We start from the raw sequence: 24,014 nt of genomic DNA, 5'->3' as shown, positions 1-24,014 counted from the left end.
CTCACTTACTCACTCTCTGGGCGGCCTAAGACATCATGCTTCCTAGGTCCAACGATAAATGACTATAGGGGATAATGTATAATAAACACAGGTTACTGGCTATGGGAGGATAATGTATAATAAGCACAGGTCACTGGCTATGGGGGATAATGTATAATAAACACAGGTTACTGGCTATGGGAGGATAATGTATAATAAACACAGGTTACTGGCTATGGTGGGGATAATGCATAATAAACACAGGTTACTGGCTATGGGAGGGATAATGTATAATAAACACAGGTTACTGGCTATGGGAGGATAATGTATAATAAACACAGGTTACTGGCTATGGTGGGGGAAAATGTATAATAAACACAGGTTACTGGCTATGGGAGGATAATGTATAATAAACACATGTTACTGGCTATGGGGGGTAATGTATAATAAACACAGGTTACTGGCTATGGGAGGATAATGTATAATAACACAGGTTACTGGCTATGGGAGGGATAATGTATAATAAACACAGGTTCTTGGCTATGGGTGGATAATGTATAATAAACACAGGTTACTGGCTATGGGAGGATAATGTATAATAAACACAGGTTACTGGCTATGGGGGGATAATGTATAATAAACACAGGTTACTGGCTATGGGGATGATAATGTATAATAAACACAGGTTACTGGCTATGGGGGGATAATGTATAATAAACACAAGTTACTGGTTGTGGGGGGATAATGTATAATAAACACAGGTTACTGGCTATGGGAGGATAATGTATAATAAACACAGGTTACTGGCTATGGGAGGATAATGTATAATAACACAGGTTATTGGCTATGGGAGGGATAGTGTATAATAAACACAGGTTCTTGGCTATGGGTGGATAATGTATAATAAACACAGGTTACTGGCTATGGGAGGATAATGTATAATAAACACAGGTTACTGGCTATGGGGGGATAATGTATAATAAACACAGGTTACTGGCTATGGGGGGATAATGTATAATAAACACAGGTTACTGGCTATGGGGATGATAATGTATAATAAACACAGGTTACTGGCTATGGGGGGATAATGTATAATAAACACAAGTTACTGGTTGTGGGGGGATAATGTATAATAAGCACAGGTCACTGGCTATGGGGGATAATGTATAATAAACACAGGTTACTGGCTATGGGAGGCTAATGTATAATAAACACAGGTTACTGGCTATGGGAGGATAATGTATAATAAACACAGGTTACTGGCTATGGGGGGATAATGTATAATAAACACAGGTTACTGGCTATGGGGGTATAATGTATAATAAACACAGGTTACTGGTTGTGGGGGGATAATGTATAATAAACACAGGTTACTGGTTGTGGGGGATAATGTATAATAAACATAGGTTACTGGCTATGGGGGAGATAATGTATAATAAGCACAGGTAACTGGCTGGGGGGGATAATGTATAATAAACACAGGTTACTGGCTATGGGAGGATAATGTATAATAAACACAGGTTACTGGCTATGGGGGGATAATGTATAATAAACACAGGTTACTGGCTATGGGGGGATAATGTATAATAAACACAGGTTACTGGTTGTGGGGGGATAATGTATAATAAAAACAGGTTACTGGTTTTGGGGGGATAATGTATAATAAGCACAGGTTACTGGTTGTGGGGGGGTAATGTATAATAAACACAGGTTACTGGCTATGGGGGAGATAATGTATTATAAGCACAGGTTACTGGCTATGGGAGGATAATGTATAATAAACACAGGTTACTGGCTGTGGGAGGATGATGTATAATAAACACAGGTTACTGGCTATGGGAGGATAATGTATAATAAACACAGGTTACTGGCTATGGGGGATAATGTATAATAAACACAGGTTACTGGCTATGGGGGGATAATGTATAATAAACACAGGTTACTGGCTATGGGGGATAATGTATAATAAACACAGGTTACTGGCTATGGGGGATAATGTATAATAAACACAGGTTACTGGCTATGGAGGATAATGTATAATAAACACACACAAAAAAAAATAATACAAAAAAAAAAGAATGCCGCTTCAGAATTAATCTAAATTGTATGCTGTCTAGGAGGTGGGAGGGTCTGGGAGGGATGGTCTTCTGCTGATTGGCTGGAATGTGTCTGCTGACTGTGAGGTACAGGGTCAAAGTTTACTCAATGATGGCGAATAGGGGGCGGACCGAACATCGCATATGTTCCCATCCGTGGCGAACGCGAACATGCGATGTTCGCCAGGAACTTTTCGCCTGCGAACCGTTCGAGACATCACTATATATATGAAGTTAGTTAATTATAGTTTGCTCAGTTTTATATATATATATATATATATATATATATATATATATATATATATATATAAATATATATACATATACAGATAAATAGCTATATTAAGCTTTCAATAAAATAATATCTATATCACTAATTTAATATATTAATCCAAAGGATATATAATATATATATGTTAGGGGTTATTGAAGTCACCCATGGTAAAGGCTTCATCGACAAATATAGGTTAAGAGGTATATATTCAGTGGTATTTATCACTAAACAATCCAGTACAGTAAGACAGTATAACAGACCTAAATTTAATATTATGGATATTCCTCACAGTGCAGTTTTGAATCAGCCATGGCAAGGTTACATTAATTACCATCAGATCGTCGCATTTTGCAACAATGTAACCTATGATCAAAATATAATTACTGTTGCAATTATGGTTTTAGCAATCCTAATGCTGCAGTGCCGTGATAATGGACCCAAAGTAGGTGTACATGAGGGATATAAATGCGTAATATGACCACCACCACATCACACCTAACTGAGGCTCGAACTCCATCTCCAACAAGCTCTGCAAGCGCTACGGGAAAGTAAAACAATGGGAAAATATAAATTATGAAACTTACAATAAAGAGTAAATTCTGCCACTGTGTAATCTTGTGAAAACAACAGAGTGTTGGTTACTGTGTCCGCTTAGTAATGTATATCAAGTATACATTTACAGTATCACTTTTCTACAAGGTCGCATTGTAGATGGCATGATGGCATATTCCGGCCCCGGTCTCATTAAACTGCGCGCTGGGGAGCAGAGATAGCATAGCTCCCCCTGCGGCCGCCATCAAACCTCCCCATGCGGTTGCCATCACAGCTCTGTCTGCTGCCGCCAGCACAGCTCCCACCCAAAAGACATAGGCAAGCAAATTTGTAAATGTAATAGCCTTTTTTCTTTTTTCCAGCACATACTATTCTGAAAATTTGAAATCAGAAATAATGCTAGACTTTCTGAGGTCTTAGGCAAAGCTTACATTCGAGGTCCTATAATAATGTGCGTGGCGGCAGTATGTGATATGTGTGGTGGCTGTTTGTGGCTTTATATGTGTCTGTGTGCTGACTCTGCAACCACTATGATCCCATCATCCCCAATCATCACCAACCCCACCCATATTACCACTATACTACCATCACTTACAACCACACCAATCACACTGCATACATAAGCCCCTCAGCAAACCTAAACCTCATCACCAAGGTCGACCGCCATTAGAATTATTGGCGCCCATATAAAAACCACTGACTAGGTGCGAGGCACACACAGGCTACCATACAGAGGTACACACTCACAAAGATACCCAAACACACTCACAGGGATGAATTCCTGACACACTCGTATGGTACATCCACAGAGATATAACACACACACACACACACACATACTGACAAATATAACAGTGCCATGAACATATGCAGATTCACATGAAATCATACAGACTCTGCTACATACAAACACTACACACACACACACACACACACACAACCAGCTACATATGCATACTATTTTCACTAACACATACACTCTTAATACACACATTGAAACATGTTATTTTAGCGCTCCTCCTTTTTAGTTGCCATTTTGCAGATGGAGGATGGAGATCAATCTGGCACAGGGCTGTAGGGTAGCAGGCTCCTCTCCTCACCTGCATGACTTCATCCAGTGATGCCACACGAGTGTTGAAGGAACAGTGCAGTCTGTTAATGACTTACTGTAGTTCTTCAATGGGCCCCTCTGTTTGACTTGGCCCTTTTACAGAGTACTTGCTGTCACCCCCAGATGGCAGCCCTGCTCATTACCCACAATCACTTAAATCAATATGCCCTTATGCCAAGGATGCATTTCTGTGGAGTGTTAGTATGTGAATGTTGGGGTTGTAATTATGTGCATATTAGAGGACAAAAAAGATTGAGGCTGTGTGTGTGTGTGTAGGCTACCTGTGGTATTGTGTGTGGAGGATGTGTGGGGGGATATTACCATTGGTGTAATATGTATGTATGGATAAGGGGGTGGACGAACAAACATGTAGTTGTAACCAGACAAGCTGGACACACAGAAGGGGTTGAGGGCCCTGCTTACATGCTAGAGGGAGTGGGGTAAAGTGACACGAAAGGTAAGGATAGTATTAAAATAATGACAATGCAATAAGCTGTAGTTGTTCTGGTGACGATAGGGTCCCTTTAATGTTTATGTATTCACTTTTGCCTATAACATATTAAAACCATATAGGTAACATATGTTATAGGTGCACTAATTGACCTGGTACAGTGCTTCCTGACTTTAGTTATTCACCTTGTATGCCAAATAATGTGTATGGGGACAATATGGGGCTGTATTGTATGTGTGGGGAAACAAGGACTGTAGTGTGTGCTTGTGGGGAGATAGGGTTTGTAGTGTATGTGGGGCATAGGTGTTATAGTGTGTGTGAGGTTAAATAGAGGCACTAGTGTGGGGAGGATAGGGGCATTATTGTATGGGGTAAAGGCATAAGTCTTGGACAATAGGGAATTCAGTGCCCTTGCTCTATTAGGCTGGCACTCTGTAATGTATCAGAGTACTGCTGTGGTAACTTTTTACAAAACTCTACTGTAGGGAGCAGTGCATATGGTCTGCACACACTGGATGTGCAGACTGCAAGCTTCTAGGGGCCAAACTGGCTTTACAATATGTCATCGGGCACTATGAGTCTGAGGCCCTTAGTCCATGACCCAAGATCCAAGTGCTCCATCTCTGCACACACTCTTAATACACACATTGAAACATGTTATTTTAGCGCTCCTCCTTTTTAGTTGCCATTTTGCAGATGGAGGATGGAGATCAATCTGGCACAGGGCTGTAGGATAGCAGGCTCCTCTCCTCACCTGCATGGCTTCTAACAACACTTCATCCAGTGATGCCATTGATGATGGCATTTGCAAGGTCTTAGGTGGTCACCTAACTGCACTAATGGGGCCTCCTCTCTGTTTAAAATTATTGTAAAAATGCAACGCTCTGCAATATGATCTAGTGTTAAGTGAGCTTTAGGATTAAAGAATACCAAAGATTGTTAAAACAGAACTGCATTCATCAAACTGTCACAAATAGCTTTTGATGTTTGTCAGACAAGAACTTAAAAAGAGTTGGAAAGCCATGGCACACTATGTCTTCATTTACAATCTCGACTGATAAATTCAGGAATAGAATGCTCGTTGTGGACAAAAAAAAAAAAAGTAAATTGACCACGAGAACATCATCAATGGTGCTGACAAGCATGTTATCACAGGACTGCTTTAATATGTTCCTCCTTCCTCTTTTTCTGGATATTATTGACATCTGCTATTAATAGAAAAGTAAAAGGATTCTTCATATATACTTATGTATGTGAATCTGTAGGCTATGATCAGTAGTGGCTCTAGACTTTGTGAGGCCTTAGGCAAAACTCAAACATGAGGCTCCCACTAACACCCAAAGTAAAAAAATAAAAAAAATAATAGGGGTTGCATTGTGTGTATAAGGTGCTGTAGTTGTATTGAAGGACAAACTTGCAGCGCTACATACAGAAAGCTAGTCTCTGTTTTCATTGTTTAGAGACTCGCCTAATTAGAGAGCTGTCTTTGGCTATGATGCATTTGTACCCTCGTTTGTCTTTGTAAAATAAAGATAAATCTGATTTAATCACTTACATGTCATGCTCATAAGAGGAAAAAAAAATCAGATTTAAAGGATCAAGTTTGACTCCAAGCCTCCATATATATCTAAATCTTTAAACTTGATTACATCAATATGTTTTCAAATTCACTTAGCGTTAAAGCAATTGCATCATTGTTAGAACTTAGACTGTGTTACCTATAGTGATTTTTTCTTATCTGATAATATATTTATTCACAGATTCGACCGTTTCTAGGCTCCTGAACCATTTCCAGAGTATTATTTAGAGTATTATTAATTAAAATGCCAACATAAGATTAAAAATACTCCTTTTAGAACTGAACATGCCAAGTTCTAAAAAGAGTATTTTCATTGTTAGGTTGGCATGTGCAATAATATGTTTGGTGTACATACAATATACTTTGTGATAAATAGGATAACTTTGAAAAGGGTTCAGGTACCTTGAATGGTCCTATCTGCAAAATAAATCAATTCCCTATCTCTTTGGATATACAGACATGAATAATAAGGCTTATGCCACAAGGAATAGATTAGTGAGTTGATTCATTGGGTCTATTATTTGAATATTTCCTAAATCAAAATACCTATGAGACATATAAAGTGCTTAAAGGAATACTATAGGGTCATGAACACAAACATATTTTCCTGATCCTATTGCAGGCTTCCCCAAACTCCGGCCCTCAAGATGTTGCTGAACTACAACTCCCATGATTCTCAGCCTATTTCATTCATAGAATCATGGGAGTTGTAGTTCAGCTACATCTGGAGTGCCGGAGTTAGGGGAAGCCTGTCCTATAGTGTTAAAAACACCATCTAATATCCCAGGCCTCCCCTGCTCCCCTGCTCCCCTGCTCCCCTAAATATAGTAAAATCTTACCTTTATTCCAGTCTGCTGGTGCTGACTCTACCCCTCTTCTACCTCTTTGACTGACATCATCAGAAGTGGTGATCTGAGCCAATCATAATGCTTTCCCATAGGAAAGCATTGCATTGGCCGAGCTTGTTAAGGTGGCAAATCAGGGGCAGAGCCAGCACAAGCCAAACACAGCCCTGGCCAATCAGCATCTCCTCATAGAGATGCATTTAATCAATGCATCTCTATGAGGAAAGTTCAGTGTCTGCATGCAGAGGGTGGAGACACTGAATGTCACTGCTCCAGGAAGCGCCACTAGTAGCCATCTGAGGAGTGGCCTTGGAGGTATGCCTAGGCTGTAATGTAAACACTGCATTTTCTCCTAAAAGACTGTGTTTACTGCAAAAAGCCTGAAGGGAATTATTATGTTATTATTTATATAGCGCCAACAAATTCCGCAGCGCTTTACAGTGGGTGGACGAACAAACATGTAGTTGTAACCAGACAAGCTGGACACACAGAAGCAGAGGGTTTGAGGGCCCTGCTTACATGCTAGAGGGAGTGGGGTAAAGTGACACGAAAGGTAAGGATAGTATTAAACTAATGACAATGCAATAAGCTGTAGTTGTTCTGGTGACTATAGGGTCCCTTTAATGTTTATGTATTAACTTTTGCCTTTAACATATTAACTCTCTATAACTCTCTATCCATACTGTCCTTATTTATTTATCTTTACTGCATTACCCTACTTGTACGTCTCTCTCTCTCATACACCCCCTATCTAAGTGTTTATTTACCTTCCAACCCCAGGTATCATTAACCTCTCTCAGCTTTCATTAACCTCCTAGCTCTAATTAATTCCTCACCACTCATTATCCCTTAGCTCTCATTACCCCAGCTCTCATTATCCCCAAATAGCTCTGATAACCCCTTAGTTCTCATACCTCACTGCTCTCATTATCCCCTCCCAGCTTTCATTGCCCCTTAGCTTAACCCCCAGCTCTCATTATGCCCTCCCAGCTCTCATGATCCTCTTCCAGCTCTTATTATCCCCAGCTCTCATTACCCCCCAAGTCTCATTATCCCCACCCAGCTCTTATTACCCCTTAGTTTTCATACCCATCAGCTTTGATAACTCCCCCCGCCCCGCTTTCATTACCCCTTAGTTCTCATATGCCCAGCTCTCATGATCCCATCCCAGCTCTTATTATCCCCAGCTCTTGTTACTCCCCAAGTCTCATTATCCCCATCCAGTTCTTATAACCCTTAGCTTTCATACCCGCCAGCTTTGATTACCCCCCCACCCGCTTTCATTACCCCTTAATGCTCATATCCACCAGCTCTCATTATCCTTTAGTTCTCTTATCCCCCCCAACTCTTATTACCATTTCTCAGCTCTCATTAACCCATCATCACGCATCCCCCGTAACTCTCATTCACCACCTAATCTCATTTCCCATCCAGCTCCTATCTGGTTAATGCTGACTCCTGCTGCCGCTTGCTCTGTCTGCCCTCATTGTTACGTACTAGCACATGGTAGCTGGGCTAGGATCAGGGAAAGCGTGGGAACAGTGTCATGTTGTATCCTGCCTCTCCTTGTACCACCTACATGTCGGAACTTCAATTCATGGAATCAGGCAGAATAAATACTTTATATTGTAAGCTCATGGGCTATCTAACTAACTACTTTGTGTAAGTACTTCAATGGTTTGATCTCTGCTTACGGGCAGAGTCCTCTTTACCTCTTGTATTTGTACACCCTCTACTAATTGTACAGTTATGCGGAATATGTTGGCACTTTATAAATGCCAGTAATAAATAAACAGCAACTAAATCAGCAGCTACATCAGCTGCACCTTCCTTGTAGGGTGAGAGAGCACTATACCTATGATCTCCCTCCAGCTACTTGTTCTCCAGTCCCAGTGAGACACAGCAGCCACCTCCAGCATGTAAACAAATGCAATTGCTGTGGCTGCATTTCTAATTGGCTGCCTTATGGGTAATCCGGTTCTGCTAGTCATGGAGATCTTTTTATCTCCCTGCCGGTTTGTGGTAAAGTCGGCACTCCAACTGCATTAGGACTTGCGTGGGCACATCCCATGCATACACCTGTGCAGTAGCCCAAGCATCACAGAGAAGCCACATTGTGGGCACCTGGAGACTCTCAATCACTGTTAATACATTTGAAAAGAAGATCAGTGTCAGGATACTCCAGGCATTGTTACCACCTCAGTAAAATGGAGTGCCTAGAGTGTCCCTTTAAACTGAAGTCAAAGTACTTTTCTTTGTGTATAATTTCCTAAAAATGTGAGTATTTGGGAGGGAAAAAAAACTTACGAAATATTTATCTTGAAAACTATATTTTTGAAGAAAATAAACCTTTTACTTGTCAGTATGAACCGTACAAGCATGCTGTAATGGCCAAATGAACATTCGAATAACCAGTTAATTGAATACAATGTAGTTTCTAAAAGTACACAGTGCCAGGTATTAGAAAGTTACTGAATATTCATTTTAGTACATTTTTTCTTTGTCCAAAAAACGTTGCTATTTTGTTTTAGTTTATTAAGAATTTCCAGCCACGCGTAATGCTACTTTGCAGTCTGGTATTATTTAATCACATTTCTGTTGTTTTAGTTTGAGCACGCAGTCAGCGCGGAGCGAACATGGATTGAGGAAATGGAAAATAAAATAATAGCTGCAGGTCATATTAGACTTGAGCAAGACCAGGCTGCAGCTCAACTTCAAGTTCAAAAGGTAAGAAAATGCTTTCAAGGTTAAGGAACGCTCGCTCGAGAGCCATGTAGTGCAAAATGACTTTTCAATCCAATGCAGCTCGCAATTCTGACAGAACTGATAAGGATTGTTCTATTTTCAGGGATTTGCAATGGAAATTTTAAGACACAAAGACACAATTGATGAACTGGTTGCTTCAGGAGATGAAATTATGAATGCATTAAATGAAGAGGAAAAGCAAAGCATGAAGGTAATAATTGTATTGAATAAGTATGTACCTCTGTGGACCTTAAAGGAACACTCTTTTCGCTTAGTAGTTATAATCCCAAATAAAGTATAAATGTAATTTGCTTTGTGTGTTTTCTTTGGAGTTATACAAAACCTTGATTTGCAATAGCTGCAGATCTAGTATCTGCAGCTCCTGCAAACACCTCCCTTCTTCCTCACAACAGGCTTCTCGTGGCTGTCCAATCACAGACTTCTCAACGAGTTGTGCTACATTAATATACAAAGGGTATAAGAAAAGCCAAAATGAAAAAAAAAAAAAAACACGGCAATTCTACTTTTATTAACACAATGTATAGGGTGTGTGGGATTCTTTTGATTGATGGATTGTGGGTAAATTGCAGTGGCACCTGAAATGGAACTTTGATAAAGCTCTACCTATTATCAAAGATGTCCAAATATCATGTTCCCCATAATAAAATGTAGTCACTCATTGTTCTTTCATGTAGACATAAAAATCTAAACTGAAAATAAAGGAATTAGAGGGGCAAAATAACGGTTTATTGAAATCATAACCTACAAAGTAATAATACCAGTTTAATATGAGCAAACTCTTCAGGAGGAAACACATGAGAGCCACCTTCATAATGAAATGGATCAATTTCTTAAAATAACACTATAGCATTAGGAATACAAACATGTATTCCCAAAACTATTGTTCACTTAAAAGGTGTTTAAACTTACCTTTTCTCCACCTTTGAGCTGATTTCGTTGCTGCTGGCCCCTCCTCCATGGCTGAGCTTATCACTCTTGATATCACTCCCATAGGAAAGCATTGGGAAAGCACCTCTAGTGGCCGTCTGAGTGACAGTCAGTAGAGGTAAACTCTGTCCATTCTCTGAAAAGGTGGTGTTTATAATAAAAAGCCTGCAGGGAAATGCTATAGACACCAGAACAATTACAAGTTCCTTTCGTGACCATAGTGTCCCTTTAACGACCAATTATATAAATTGCTGTCATATCAATCTATTCCCTATATACATAAATTGCTAGTATGGACAGTCCTGCTTGTTTTGAAAACTCTATAATCTATTACTGTTATTAACTGAGTGGACATGTAGGCCAGATTGTTTACATGGCAAGAACGCCACTGATCCTTACAGGTTATAGGCCATGTGCACCCAGTTTCACAATATTTAACAATAAAGTTGTAAAGCCAAAACTTGAATGCTCATAGGGCAATGTTTGTCTGGGTATATTGCCCATTTCCTGGAGTTAAACTACAATGGAGTTCGTTTTATACTATGCATGACTTGAGATTTTTGTGCAGGTGATTGGCCAGTCATTACGGCTTTCCTCTATGTTTTGTTGGCACTACCCAATGACATTATGTAAAAACTTGTTAAAAAAATTATTGCATTTTGGAAATGTTCTGTGCAGGTATTGCCAGATGAATCCAAAATTAAATATGCTGCACATGTTCTGCTCAGTATAACTAGCAGACAAAACATTCAATCTAACCTCATCCCTTTGTAATTTGTGATGAGTTGCAGGCATTTGAACTTGCGTCAATTTCATTTAAACTTCCTAGAGCTAAACAGTGTTTAGCATTGTTAGTATCAGAATAACTTTTCATCAGTTGTAAAAATCTCTTGAAGAAATGCGTTACGTTTACCAGCAGAACGACTGGTAATATGTGAGATTGGCCATCTATAAATAGGGTTTGGCTGCACACCGAGCCAGACGTTTTGGCAGATTCTAGTGAAGAGAATTCTTGTCACAAATGTTAGCATTTTCTTGCGGTATGTAATTTAAATACAGTAGACAGAGGCCAAGTGGATTATTTATGCCAATTTAAATGTTGTAAAATACTTAAAAATATAAAGCATGTAATACAAGAAATATTGAACAAACACAAACCAGATCTTGGATGCATTAGGTGCTGCTCAGTCAAGAACCTTGTGTCCTACGTTACTGTCTTTGTACCTGGATGAAGCCAGGAACCTTTTTGCAATAGGTGATGCCCTAGTCTTCCAGAACCTCTTGTATTGAAGATCTACCATGTTAATCGTGTGCTATATGTTAAAGGGACATGCATCACAACTGTCTCATTTAAAAGCTTTAACTTTGAGCGACACAGTTGCCTCACTTTGCAACTGAAAAAGGCAGGTAAATATGATTTCTTAATATTTACCTGGCTCTTGTCTCTTAAGCTTACGACACCCACTCCACTGATCTAATGAATGCTGCAAAAGTGTATTAGGTATGCTATACAGAGTCACACATGTGCAGTTGGAAGAACTCTTCACCTTGCAATATCTTGACAGGGTTAAAGAGACGGAGTCTGATTTATTGCACATCATTGCACAGCTTGTGCCTTAAGTTGCCAGCCTGATCAGTATGTTTTCTACAGAGCAAGCTTGGGTGTGGGGTTCCTCTCTCTGCTGTGTTGCAGGGATAATAAAAAGTTTGCTGCTGCACAATGATTCCCTGTTTCTGTCAATAATGGACTGGTATAAAACTGAGTTGTGTGGACTAGTGGGCGGGTAAGAGGAAAGTGGGTGCTGAAGAATCTCCCCTAGGGTTGTGCCCAACAATGCAATCTGGTTAAATTTCTAGTACATTTATAAACATTTATTACATACTTTTTAAAGTTTTCCTTGCTTTATTTTAGTTTGCTATCTGGTTTAAAACAATTGTCAGCAATGCATGTCCCTTTCATTAGGTAAATCCTAAAACTCTAAATGCCCAGCCAGCAAACATTATTATTATTATTATTATTATCGCCATTTATATAGCGCCAACAGATTCCGTAGCGCTTTACAATATTTTGAGAGGGGGGGATGTAACAATAAATAAGACAATTACAAGAAAACTTACAGGAATAATAGGTTGAAGAGGACCCTGCTCAAATGAGCTTACAGTCTATAGGAGGTGGGGTATTAGAAACATTAGGATAGGAAATATCAAGTAGGAGTGAAGCAGAGCTGGAGGAGAGAGCAAAGCACTATCCCATAGGAGAGCAAGCGACAGGTATGTAAGGGAGAGATTACTCTGGGAGGCCATACGCTTTCCTGAAGAGATGGGTTTTAAGGCCCTTCTTAAATGATTGAAGACTAGGGGAGAGTCTGATGGCAGTAGGCAAGTTATTCCATAGGAGAGGAGCCGCCCGTGAGAGGTCCTGCAAGCGTGAGTTGGCCGTACGGGTGCGAGCAGCGGTCAGGAGGTGGTCGCGGGCAGAGCGGAGGGTACGAGGAGGGGCATACCTCTGGATCAGTGAAGAGATATAAGAGGGGCTGGAATTGTTCAGTGCCTTAAATGTATGGGTTAGCACTTTGAATTGACTCCTATAGGATACAGGGAGCCAATGTAAGGACTGGCAGAGGGGCGAGGTGTGAGAGGACCGACTGGATAGGAAAATCAGTCTAGCTGCAGCATTCATTACAGACTGTAGCGGGGCAGTACGGCTTTTGGGGAGACCAATCAGGAGAGGGTTACAGTAATCCATGCGGGAAATTACTAGAGCATGGACAAGCTCCTTGGTAGCATCTTGCGTAAGAAAGGGGCGGATGCGGGCTATGTTTTTGAGTTGGAACCTACAGGACTTGGCAACAAACTGGATGTGAGACTCAAAGGTGAGACCAGAGTCAAGTATGATGCCAAGACAGCGCGCTTGTAGGGATGGACTTATGTGGATATCACTGACTTGAAGGGAGAGTGAGAGAGGAGGATCAGTATTAGGAGGAGGAAAGACAAGGAGTTCAGTTTTAGAGAGGTTAAGTTTGAGAAAGCGTGACGACATCCAGTCAGAGATGGAAGAGAGGCAAGCAGTGACACGTTGCAGGACGGCCGGGGAGAGGTCCGGTGAGGAGAGGTATATCTGAGTGTCATCAGCGTACAGGTGGTAGTTGAATCCAAAAGAGGCAATACGTTTTCCAAGAGAGGCAGTATAAAGAGAAAATAGAAGGGGACCAAGGACAGAGCCTTGGGGAACTCCAACCGAGACAGGGCGAGGGGAGGAGGTATCCTTGGAAAAGAAGACACTAAATGAGCGTTGGGAGAGATAGGAGGAAAACCAAGAGAGGACAGAGTCACAGAGACCGAGTGATTGAAGAGTTTGAAGGAGGAGAGCATGATCAACTGTGTCAAAGGCAGCAGAGAGGTCAAGGAGAATTAATATGGAGTAGTGACCTTTGGATTTAGCGGAGATTAGGTCATTAGTCACTTTGATAAGAGCGGTCTCAGTAGAGTGGAGAGGGCGGAAGCCAGACTGAAGAGGGTCAAGGAGAGAGTTGGAATTAAGGAAGTGAGACACACGGGTAAAGACAAGTCTTTCCAAAAGCTTTGATGAGTAAGGGAGCAGGGATATGGGACGATAGTTAGAGGGGGAGGACGGGTCAAGAGATGTTTTTTTCAGGATAGGTATTACAGTGGCATGTTTAAGGTCAGCAGGAACAGTGCCAGAAGAGAGAGAGCAGTTAAAGATGTGTGTTAGGATAGGCACAAGACAAGGGGAGAGAGATAAGTGACACACAGGCATAGACTTTAAATTGAAGAATCGTTGAGGTGGCCATAAAGGAAAAATAAGTAAACATTTGGCACTTTTATTTACTCTAATACTGGACTAAATGACCGTGGCAATTATTGCCTAATACACCTGCTTTCACAACATTTCTAAGCTCTCTTGATATTGGAATGGAGGTACCAGTCCCAAATGGACATATAGCCTCTGGTTCACCTCTTATGATGTGGGAGGAAAATCCAGGGAAAAACCATTCAAACTTATTTGAAATAAATACACAGTTATAACCAGTTCTTTAAAATTTTGTATAGGAACATTAATATACAATATACAACTGGGTACGCAGGAATAATCTTTTATAGGATCTATATCAACTTTTCCTACAATACTTCCCTTAGTGATGCTGTAATGAGATACTGGATGGTCACATATTATTGTATTATCAACTGAATCAGTTGCTTACTATTTCTGCTGTGGTTATATTATTATAGTAGTAATCTACTCAAACAACTCTGGTACTGTCTTATAGTACTTTGTCACTGCCTGCTATGTTGCAGCCTGTCTGTGAAGCTTTTGAATTATTCACTGTGGTACTGTCACATTCACAGGTTTGTGGTTGTTTAATTATATATTATTTTACAGAGTATCTTAGAAAAATTACATTTTAATTTCAAATTGTTTATTTGCATTCCCTTTTAATAACAGAAATTCAGTTTTTTGTTGCATTTATAATTCTTATAACATCAGCACTCCTACATATTTTGCTCTTCACTAACCCACAATTTTTTTATGAGTGAAAAATGTTGGCGTTTTAATTACATATTTGTTTTCTTACTAGATATTTTTTTATATCTATATAATTTTTATATATATATTTATTGGATTGTTTAAAAGCCTTATTACTTAGAGTAACGTTATATTCTTTATATTGCTGAAGAACAAACTCACTAGTCTGGAGAAGAAGTATGACAATATATGTCATTTGAATGCTGAAAGGAATCTTCAGCTGGAAAGAGCAGTGTCCTTAGTTAACCAGTTTTGGGAGACCTACGAAGAACTGTGGCCCTGGCTAATGGAAACTGAAGCTGTCATCTCTCAGCTTCCACCTCCAGCATTGGATTATGACACTCTGAAACAACAGCAAGAAGACATCCGGGTAAGAAAATGTTTAATTCTATTTCTCGAAACAATCCTTAGTTTGCCGAGTTTGGTTAGACAAGATAGGGTAGAAGAATGGGCTAATCTCCAAATCATTGAGCGTTGGTGGCTTGAGACTGAGACCCAATACTCCAATTCCATCAAAAACATAGATGCTTTCAGAGATGATTGTTTATTTTAATCTATATCTCCTCACCACGCTGAGAAACAATGAAGTAGACCATTCATTACTAAGTAAATACTCATAAAGTTAACTATTGCTCCTTGGAAGACTATAAACATCCCACATACTTTCTGGTTTACAATGTCTAAATCCTGTAAAAAATAGTTTAAGTTGAGTTATTGATGCTTCATTTTCTATACTATAACATGCCCAGTTTATCTCTACCATTACTGGAGCTAAACTGAATTGATGTACATTTAGGGAGACATACGTACACAATCCTACTAGTGTGTCTTTTAATGTATGTGTTGAAATCAAGCTTTCTTCCATCTAATATATAATGTTTGCAAAATCTCTATGAATTGGAGGCCTATTATGGCTCTCTTTACCATGTCACTTTGCATGACTGTTTGTATTGTCTGCATCACACAAGCATTCACTTCACCTGCTGATAGAAAAATAGGAGCTAAACATTTTTAATTCAACAATGTTTTCTCTACATTGTATATTTAGCATATAATGATATATATATATATATATATATATATATATATATATATATATATATACATTTAATGATGTCTTCCTTCTAAAGAGAGGCAGCTGTAAGCAGAATTAGCTTAGTACGTCTAGAATAGAATTGCAGCCTATATGTGAATACATGTTTTAAACAATGTACTTATTTTATATCATTGAATCTGATAACTGTAATTGGTGGCACACTTTCTGCTTTCTCAGCACTCTATCTTATGTTTTCTTTTGGGAACAGACTAATATAAGAGTGTTGACATATCTTGCCAAGAGAGAATAATCTCTGTCTTTGGTTTATTTTTTTATCCCGTAACCAAGCTGCATCGTCTTTCTGAAAAACATTTCTAGATCAGAGATATTCATCTGAACATTTTTCTCTGTACAACCCATATTTGCCTGACAACTCTGTTGGTGTTAGATATTATTTTTATATAGGTTTTAGAATCCTATTTGATGAATTGTAAAGTTACATTAACGTTACATTTTTATTTTGTTTTTTGAAATCATTATTATGCATTAAGAAAACTAAGTATTTGTTCTAGAGTCTAGAGTCTGCTCTAGAGAGCAGTAATGCAGATGCGTTTATAGTAATACTGTGTATTTTATAACCTCTTATTATTTGGATTTTAGAACAACAAACTTTATCCGGGCTTTAGACTACTTAAAAGTTTTTGTTCTGCTTGTCTGTTCAATAAAAGGATATTACACGATGCTGCTACTAAATTTTCTCCTGTCATGGAGAACCAAGCTTCTGTATTTAGCAGCACGATGCAGCCATTGAAAAGGCAATTTACAAATTAAACTATCTATGAAGAAAGAAAACACAGTTTGTGTGTATTTAATTAATTTGTAAACTAATTATGTACAATCCTAATGTAAATATAGTTCTCCCAGGCCTAGTGTGTATATATAGGATATGTCAAAACAAGCAACTTATCTGGTACTTAAGTGTCAGCCTTTAGGTATACACATTTGTTTTTAACTGTGTGGAAATCAAGGAAATGTTATGTTTTGGCATTTGAAACCTCATAAATCTGCCAGATCTGACTTTTAAGCAGGAAGATGTTTCAGTACCATTCAGAAGTTTGAAGTAGTTTTGAAAAATAAAATAAAAATAAATGTTTGAAAGGCCACATTAATTCCATTAGGTCAGTGGGATTGTAGGCAACCTTTAAGAACATGTCCTTTTCCTGACCTGTTTTCTTACTTTACATGTCCAGTGATTGTTAGCCTTGGTGCCCTAGTTGTTTTTGAACTACATTTTACATGCTATTCAGCTTACGGAGTATAGAAAATGTCAAAACATCAGACACATTTAGAGTGTTTTCCATAAATTATTTTGGTGGCTTTATTCGCTCATATATTATTTTGATCATCTTTGAAATGTGTCCATATATTTTATCTATTTTTACATTGTATATGTCGGATGACTAGCTTGTTTAAAGTTCTTTTCCAGCTGGATGCATTAAGAGTGTATGCACCAGACACAAAGGAAGGGGGGTTTGGGCATATTGTGAAACCTTATTAACCAGTTTGCTTTATATCTTAGCAACTCCGTGAGCTGATAGCCGAACACAAACCTCATATAGACAAAATGAATAAAACTGGTCCTCAGCTTCTGGAACTCAGCCCTGACGAAGGATTTTTCATCCAGGAGAAATATGTGTCAGCAGACACCCTTTACTGTGACATCAAGGAGGTTATCAAGAAACGAGCTGTCATGTTAGATGAAGCTATCTCTCAGTCTGCACAGGTAGTGTTTAAAATTTGACTTTGTACCTTGGAATACTGACCTTGGAATACTGAATGGTCTATAGAAGTAGTGACAAACTTTCTCCCCTACCCCAACTGTGGGATTACATACCCAGGAATTTTCTTAGAGAATTGCCTTTTTTAATGCAGCATTTATCTGTTGATTTTTGGTCTCCTGTTTACACATAATACAGTTGCAAGAAAAGGTATGTGAACCCTTTGGAATGATATGGATTTCTGCACAAACTGGTCATAAAATGTGATCTGATCATCATCTAAGTCACAACAATAGACAATCACAGTCTGCTCAAACTAATAACACACAAAGAATGAAATGTTGCCATGTTTTTATTGAACACACCATGTAAACATTCACAGTGCAGGTGGAAAAAAATAATAAACAGCCAAACTACACAATATTGATAATTACCCTAGAAACCCCAATTCATATGTATGTGTGCATCTATCTGCCTTTTTATCTATAGATTATGATTTATATAGCTTTGATATAAGCTTTTTCAAATGATTTCATATTTTTGTAAAAGCTTTTAAACAAATATTTTAAAAAATACTAAATTATTTGAAAAGCTTATCCAAGAATATTAAATTGAGACATCTGTTTGCTAATGCGTACAACCATTGCTCTGATTTTGTTATTTTTGCCCAACTAGTTCCATGACAAGATAGACCCTACACTTGAAAGCTTACAGCGCATTGCAGAACGCTTGAGGCATCCACCTTCCATCTCTGCTGAGTGTGAGAAGATTCGAGAACAGATAAGCGATAATAAGAACATATCTGTAGAACTTCAAAAGTTACAGCCTGTCTACGAAACCCTTAAGCTGAGAGGAGAGGAAATGATTGCTCGCTCAGAAGGTGCTGATAAGGATATCTCAGCCAAAGGTAATTTATTCTTCAAGACAACAAAATAAAACTAACATTCTTCTTTTCTGAATGAAATCTAAATACTGTAAAGTGCAATACTGGTGTGTTATCTGCAGCCAAACTTTCTTTTCTAACCTTCATTTTTTCAAGACTTTGTTATGAAATATGCTTTTTGGCAAGATAAAAGCAGTGCTTATGTCTGTTTATGGTTACTAAAATTGATGCCTTACTTAAGAGCTAATTGCAGTTTTTTTCAGAGCTGAAAAATCTATAAAGTAACTATTTTGAATGATTTTATTAGAAATGAATCAAACTTGTGACGCAAATATTTACACAAGTTTGTTTTTTATTTCTTCAGCTGTCCAAGATAAGCTTGACCAAATGGTATTCATCTGGGAGGACATCCAGGCTTTGACAGAAGAAAGAGAGGCCCAATTGCTGGATGTTCTGGAGTTGGCAGAAAAGTTCTGGTGTGATCACATTGCTTTGATAGCCACAATTAAAGATACTCAGGATTTTATTAGGGAACTTGACGAACCTGGAGTTGATCCATCTGTAGTCAAACAGCAACAAGAGGCTGCAGAGGTGAGATGTAACACACATGAGGCACTTGAATCAACGTGGAGTCAGAATATTCTGGTAGAATAGATCACATAAACTGCAGAGTTGTGACACAGCTATTCTTCAAAGTCTCTCTTTACAGATAACTACAAAACATTTGTATAATATTTTTTTAAGGCTAGTTGTACTGTGATCGTGGTGGTAGGACACTGCCTATAGTTTATCAAAATGTTAAAGGCACACTATAGTCATCAGAACAACTACAGCTTAATGTAGTGGTTTTGGTGTATATTGCAATTTACAATGTAAACACTACCTTTTAATAGAAAATACAGTTTTTACATTGGAATACAAAAAACAAAGTCCCGCGCTTAAACTCCCATCACTCCAGGGCGGCAGCAACGACCACGGCATACATCAGCCCCAATACATACAGTAAAAACCAAAGAAAGAAAAGTTACCTGCGCTCTCTCCTAAATCCCTATGTATATTTAAACAAATCTAGGTTATTTAGTTACTCCAATGGCCATTGGAGGGAATGCCCGCCTGCCACGTCAAGGCAAGCCTCTCAGGTGGGTCCTACACTGACCTTTCACATTGCTTCCTTGAGCTTCATGTATTCACTTTTTGTATTAAACAGCTATGTTACAATGCTGCCACCCATCCCATGTGTTCCCCATTAAGGGTTAATAAGCATGTAGGGGTGTATATAAAAAAATACCCATCTTTGTCTTATTAGAGATATCTGTGCCAGAAGCTCAAGGAAGTGGGATGAAGGGTCAGTGTAGGACCCGATTAGGGGGGTCTGCCTTGACGTTGGCAGGCGGGCATTCCCTCCAATGGCCATTGGAGTAACTAAATAACCTACATTTGTTTAAATATGCATAGGGATTAAGGAGAGCGCAGGTAACTTTTCTTTTTTTAATGTTTACATTGGAGCCTAGTAACACCTCTAGTTTTACAGAGTGCAGCACTGGCGTTCAGCGTCTCCACGCTATAAATGGAGGTGCTGAACATTCCCAATATAGATGCATTGATTCAATGCATCTCTATGAGGAGATGCTGATTGGTGCAGTACAACGTTTTGCCATGCATGCGCAATAGTCTTCCCATTGAATTAACTAAGATCACTGAAATTGATCATCTGAGCCACCATGGCAATGTTAGGTGGGGTCAGTTTTGCTATTTTGGCCATACATTTCTAACAATGGGGTAAATGAATTGGCTTTGAAATCTCTAGTCCCTACAAATTTTTAAAATAAATTAATATATTTTTGAATCATGATATAATTCATTAAAAACAAGGGGTCCTCTAAACTCGATAGTTTCCCTTTCACCAAACACATTTCTGCATTAGTAATACTGAATCGCCATAGTACTGATATTCATTGCTTTATGCTTTATAAAACAGTGCAATTGAAAACACTTGTATTCAAATATATAGTGTAAGATTTTAGTTGTTTATCTTTCATGCTAATGTTGCATTATTTTGCTCTAGGTGATAAAGGAAGAAATTGATGGGCTGCAGGAAGAACTGGATGTGGTTAATAACCTTGGATCTGAGCTGATATCAGCATGCGGAGAACCCGACAAACCAGTAGTGAATAAAAACATAGATGAGGTATACAGAAGAATAATATACAGTACGGCAATTATACATTTGGCTGGTTCATTGTGTTTCAGTTAATGAACATATGTTTTATTCTCAGCTAAATTCTGCCTGGGACACCCTTAATAAAACATGGAAGGAACGCGTACACAAACTTGAGGAAGCCATGCAAGCTGCAGTCCAGTACCAAGATGGTCTTCAGGTAAAAAAAACTAAAAAATCTTCATCAAGTTTTATTTGGATGCAATATAATAAATGCATTACAAATCTATCAGAAACCCTATATAGCATTAGTTTCACCTAATATGTGCTCTCCCTTAATGCATGTTTGGCATTGCATTATAAGGGCTGAGGGTTAGGGATATGTAGGGATGCCCTGGATCTTTCCAAGATTACAGCCTCCGAACTGCAGGAAGGTAACCTTGCATTCTTTTATTTTAATAAATATAATTCCACTGAAAACCTCACCATAAATATATTAATATCATTTGTGTAAGGGGCAAATAGCCGTATATGGAGTAAGGATCCAGCATAAGCGTAGGATAGTATAAAGGGAGCAAGTCGGTTGTGGTGTGCCGAGACCGACGATACGGTAGGCCTGTAAATAAAGAGGGCCCACCAAAGAGTAAGAAAGTAAAGTAAATGGAAAGAAAAGAGAAAGTGTTGAAATGAGGAGTGGGTGGGAGGGTCATTCTGATGCTGACCTCAAGCGATATGAGTCAGGTAAGGGGTGTCCCTTATATAGGGGAGTGAATTAATTTAAGCCCCTCCCACAAATACAGGCCAAACGGCCTTAATACTTGTGTAAGGGGCAAATAGCCGTATATGGAGTAAGGATCCAGCATAAGCGTAGGATAGTATAAAGGGAGCAAGTCGGTTGTGGTGTGCCGAGACCGACGATACGGTAGGCCTGTAAATAAAGAGGGCAAAAATGAATAATCAAAGATTTAATACAGTCAACAAATATATACAAATTAACCAGACATTTCCTTAAATGCATTACAGTATTTAATTCCTGGAAGAATTTTGAAGGTAGGAATCTAGGACCGAAAGTGGACACCATTTGTTGTGGGTAGGATAGTATGTTATCTCTACTGTTGGTCCGTGTTGACTCGTTTCGGAATGTGGTAGAGCCAATAGGTAATGAAATATGTGTTTACGTACGTGGGATCGTTGAAGACAATGATCTGTCTGAGTGGTGGTGATGGTAGTGAATTCTCTGGCCTGAGAAAGGCATAAAAGGCAATGTGCATGGCTGGTAATGGCCGACTTGGTAGTATAATTGAATGGTTGTAGATCTAATTAGTCCGATAAGGATGAAAAGTTGGATGGCTATTGGTAATCTCTGAGAGGAACGTGGGAGAATGGATTCCTGAAAACCTCTGAGCATATTCTTGTCTGGTATGATAGCATGAAGTTATGGTAGTTTTGGCCAAAGGTTATCCTGTGTTGTTGAATGCCTGTAAACTATATAATTAATGGTGTGTGAGATAGTTGAAGTTTAAGGTGGCAAAAAGAAGGCAAACCTAGGAGAAATGTTATGACACAGGTTGAGCTATGTCGTGTTCCAATGAGATTCTTTAAGCCAGGTGAAAAGCTGTGTTATGTGTTCTACAAGTATGGGACGAAAGTGCTAGGTGGGATAGTGCATGCTATGCTGCATGAGTATGTCTAATCCATGATTTTGTCTCTGGAACGAAAGCGTGGCCGTGACTGTATGGGCGGCTGTAGGAAGCGTATGATGAACATGCCTGGAATATAAATGAGACAATTATCGGCAGGGATGTATACCCCCGTCTGGTACATGAAAGTGAAATGTGATAAGTGGCCAACCAAGTGAGTTCCCCAGAAATATCATGACCTTATGGATGAGTAGTGGCGATTGTTGATGATATGACATGTGCCTAGTTGTCAGAGTAATAACGGATTGATGACCCTGACCATGATTTACCACATGCCACAGCAGCTGCTACAATGGGGTAGATCTCCCAAAGGGGCTGAGGTGGTGGAAAAATTTCCAAACCTGGATGCCATGGCCAACAGCTCCAAAGCAATCGTTCCCGGTAGATCGCTGCCAAACCCGTGGTAGACGCCGCGTCTGACCATCTGGTTGGAGAAGTGTCAGACAATCCTGGAAGGAACATGCTTTTACCATGCCAAGTGGTTAAGAAATTCCCCCCCATGTGCAGGTCTGCTGTTGCTGAGGTGTCTAGGGACATCCTCTGATCATCATGTTGGAAGTGTGGAAAAAAGGGGAAAGTACTCTGGATGTGAAAGCGTGGTCTTGTGGTATGATTGGCATGGCAAAATTAAGGAACCTGGTAGGGATTGTAGTTCCTTGCAGTTGTAAGTACTAAGCAGGAGGTAGTGATTGATGTAGATGAGAATGTTCCCTATTTGTCTTGTGGTAACTTGCGTGTATGGATGCCGACTCAAGTCATATGCCCAGTAATGTGATGATAGTGTCTGGGCCTTCTGTTTCTTATGGGGTACTGGGACGCCCAAGTGGTCAACCAGACTAAGCTGCCGTGAGGCTTCTAGTGAAAAATATGTTATCTTTGATCAACAAGAAGTCTTCTAGATAGTGTATGACTGTAAGACCTCTGGATATGTTATCATAACCAGCACAGAGTATCTGCGAATATCGATAGTAGGCTAATCTGTAGCTCGAAAGTTGAGCGGGGAAAGGATTGCCCAATTTATGCCATGTAAGTGCCAGTGTGTAGGGTAGATGGTAGCCGTTTACTGCGTTGATGATATTGGTCTTACTTAACCAAGCTTCAACCCATGCTTGAGTGATAGCTGTAAAGGTAGATCAATTGTGTTGTATAGTAAGAAAACTCCTCGGAGGGTATGAGGGAGTTGAGACTTGGGGTAGCGGAGGTGTGTGGTGCCAATAAGTCTATGGTTAGTCTTTGTTTAAGGGAAGATTCCTTGTCACAATACCAATGTGTTTGTGTTTGGTGCCCTGCTGTAAATGGTGGAGATTGGAAGACCCCTCTGCAAATCTTGGCT

General features: G+C 39.3%; 1 protein-coding gene across 7 annotated transcripts in view; it reads left to right on the top strand.

Annotated features, from left to right (window-relative positions):
- DST (dystonin) overlaps window positions 1-24,014 on the top strand; it is a 592,252-nt gene that overhangs the window by 525,468 nt on the left and 42,770 nt on the right. For all 7 annotated transcript variants that reach the window (XM_063442942.1, XM_063442944.1, XM_063442945.1 and 4 more), the window contains 8 exons: window positions 9,495-9,614; window positions 9,736-9,843; window positions 15,278-15,496; window positions 17,742-17,945; window positions 18,616-18,847; window positions 19,188-19,414; window positions 20,889-21,011; window positions 21,100-21,201. In XM_063442942.1, coding sequence (XP_063299012.1) covers window positions 9,495-9,614; window positions 9,736-9,843; window positions 15,278-15,496; window positions 17,742-17,945; window positions 18,616-18,847; window positions 19,188-19,414; window positions 20,889-21,011; window positions 21,100-21,201 — 1,335 coding nt within the window. The remainder of the gene's footprint in view (window positions 1-9,494; window positions 9,615-9,735; window positions 9,844-15,277; window positions 15,497-17,741; window positions 17,946-18,615; window positions 18,848-19,187; window positions 19,415-20,888; window positions 21,012-21,099; window positions 21,202-24,014) is intronic.

Source organism: Pelobates fuscus, chromosome 2 (assembly GCF_036172605.1).
Source record: "Pelobates fuscus isolate aPelFus1 chromosome 2, aPelFus1.pri, whole genome shotgun sequence".
Classification (NCBI taxonomy): domain Eukaryota; kingdom Metazoa; phylum Chordata; class Amphibia; order Anura; family Pelobatidae; genus Pelobates; species Pelobates fuscus.
Note: the sequence above shows the minus strand (reverse complement) of the source record. Positions and strands in the feature narration are given on the sequence as shown.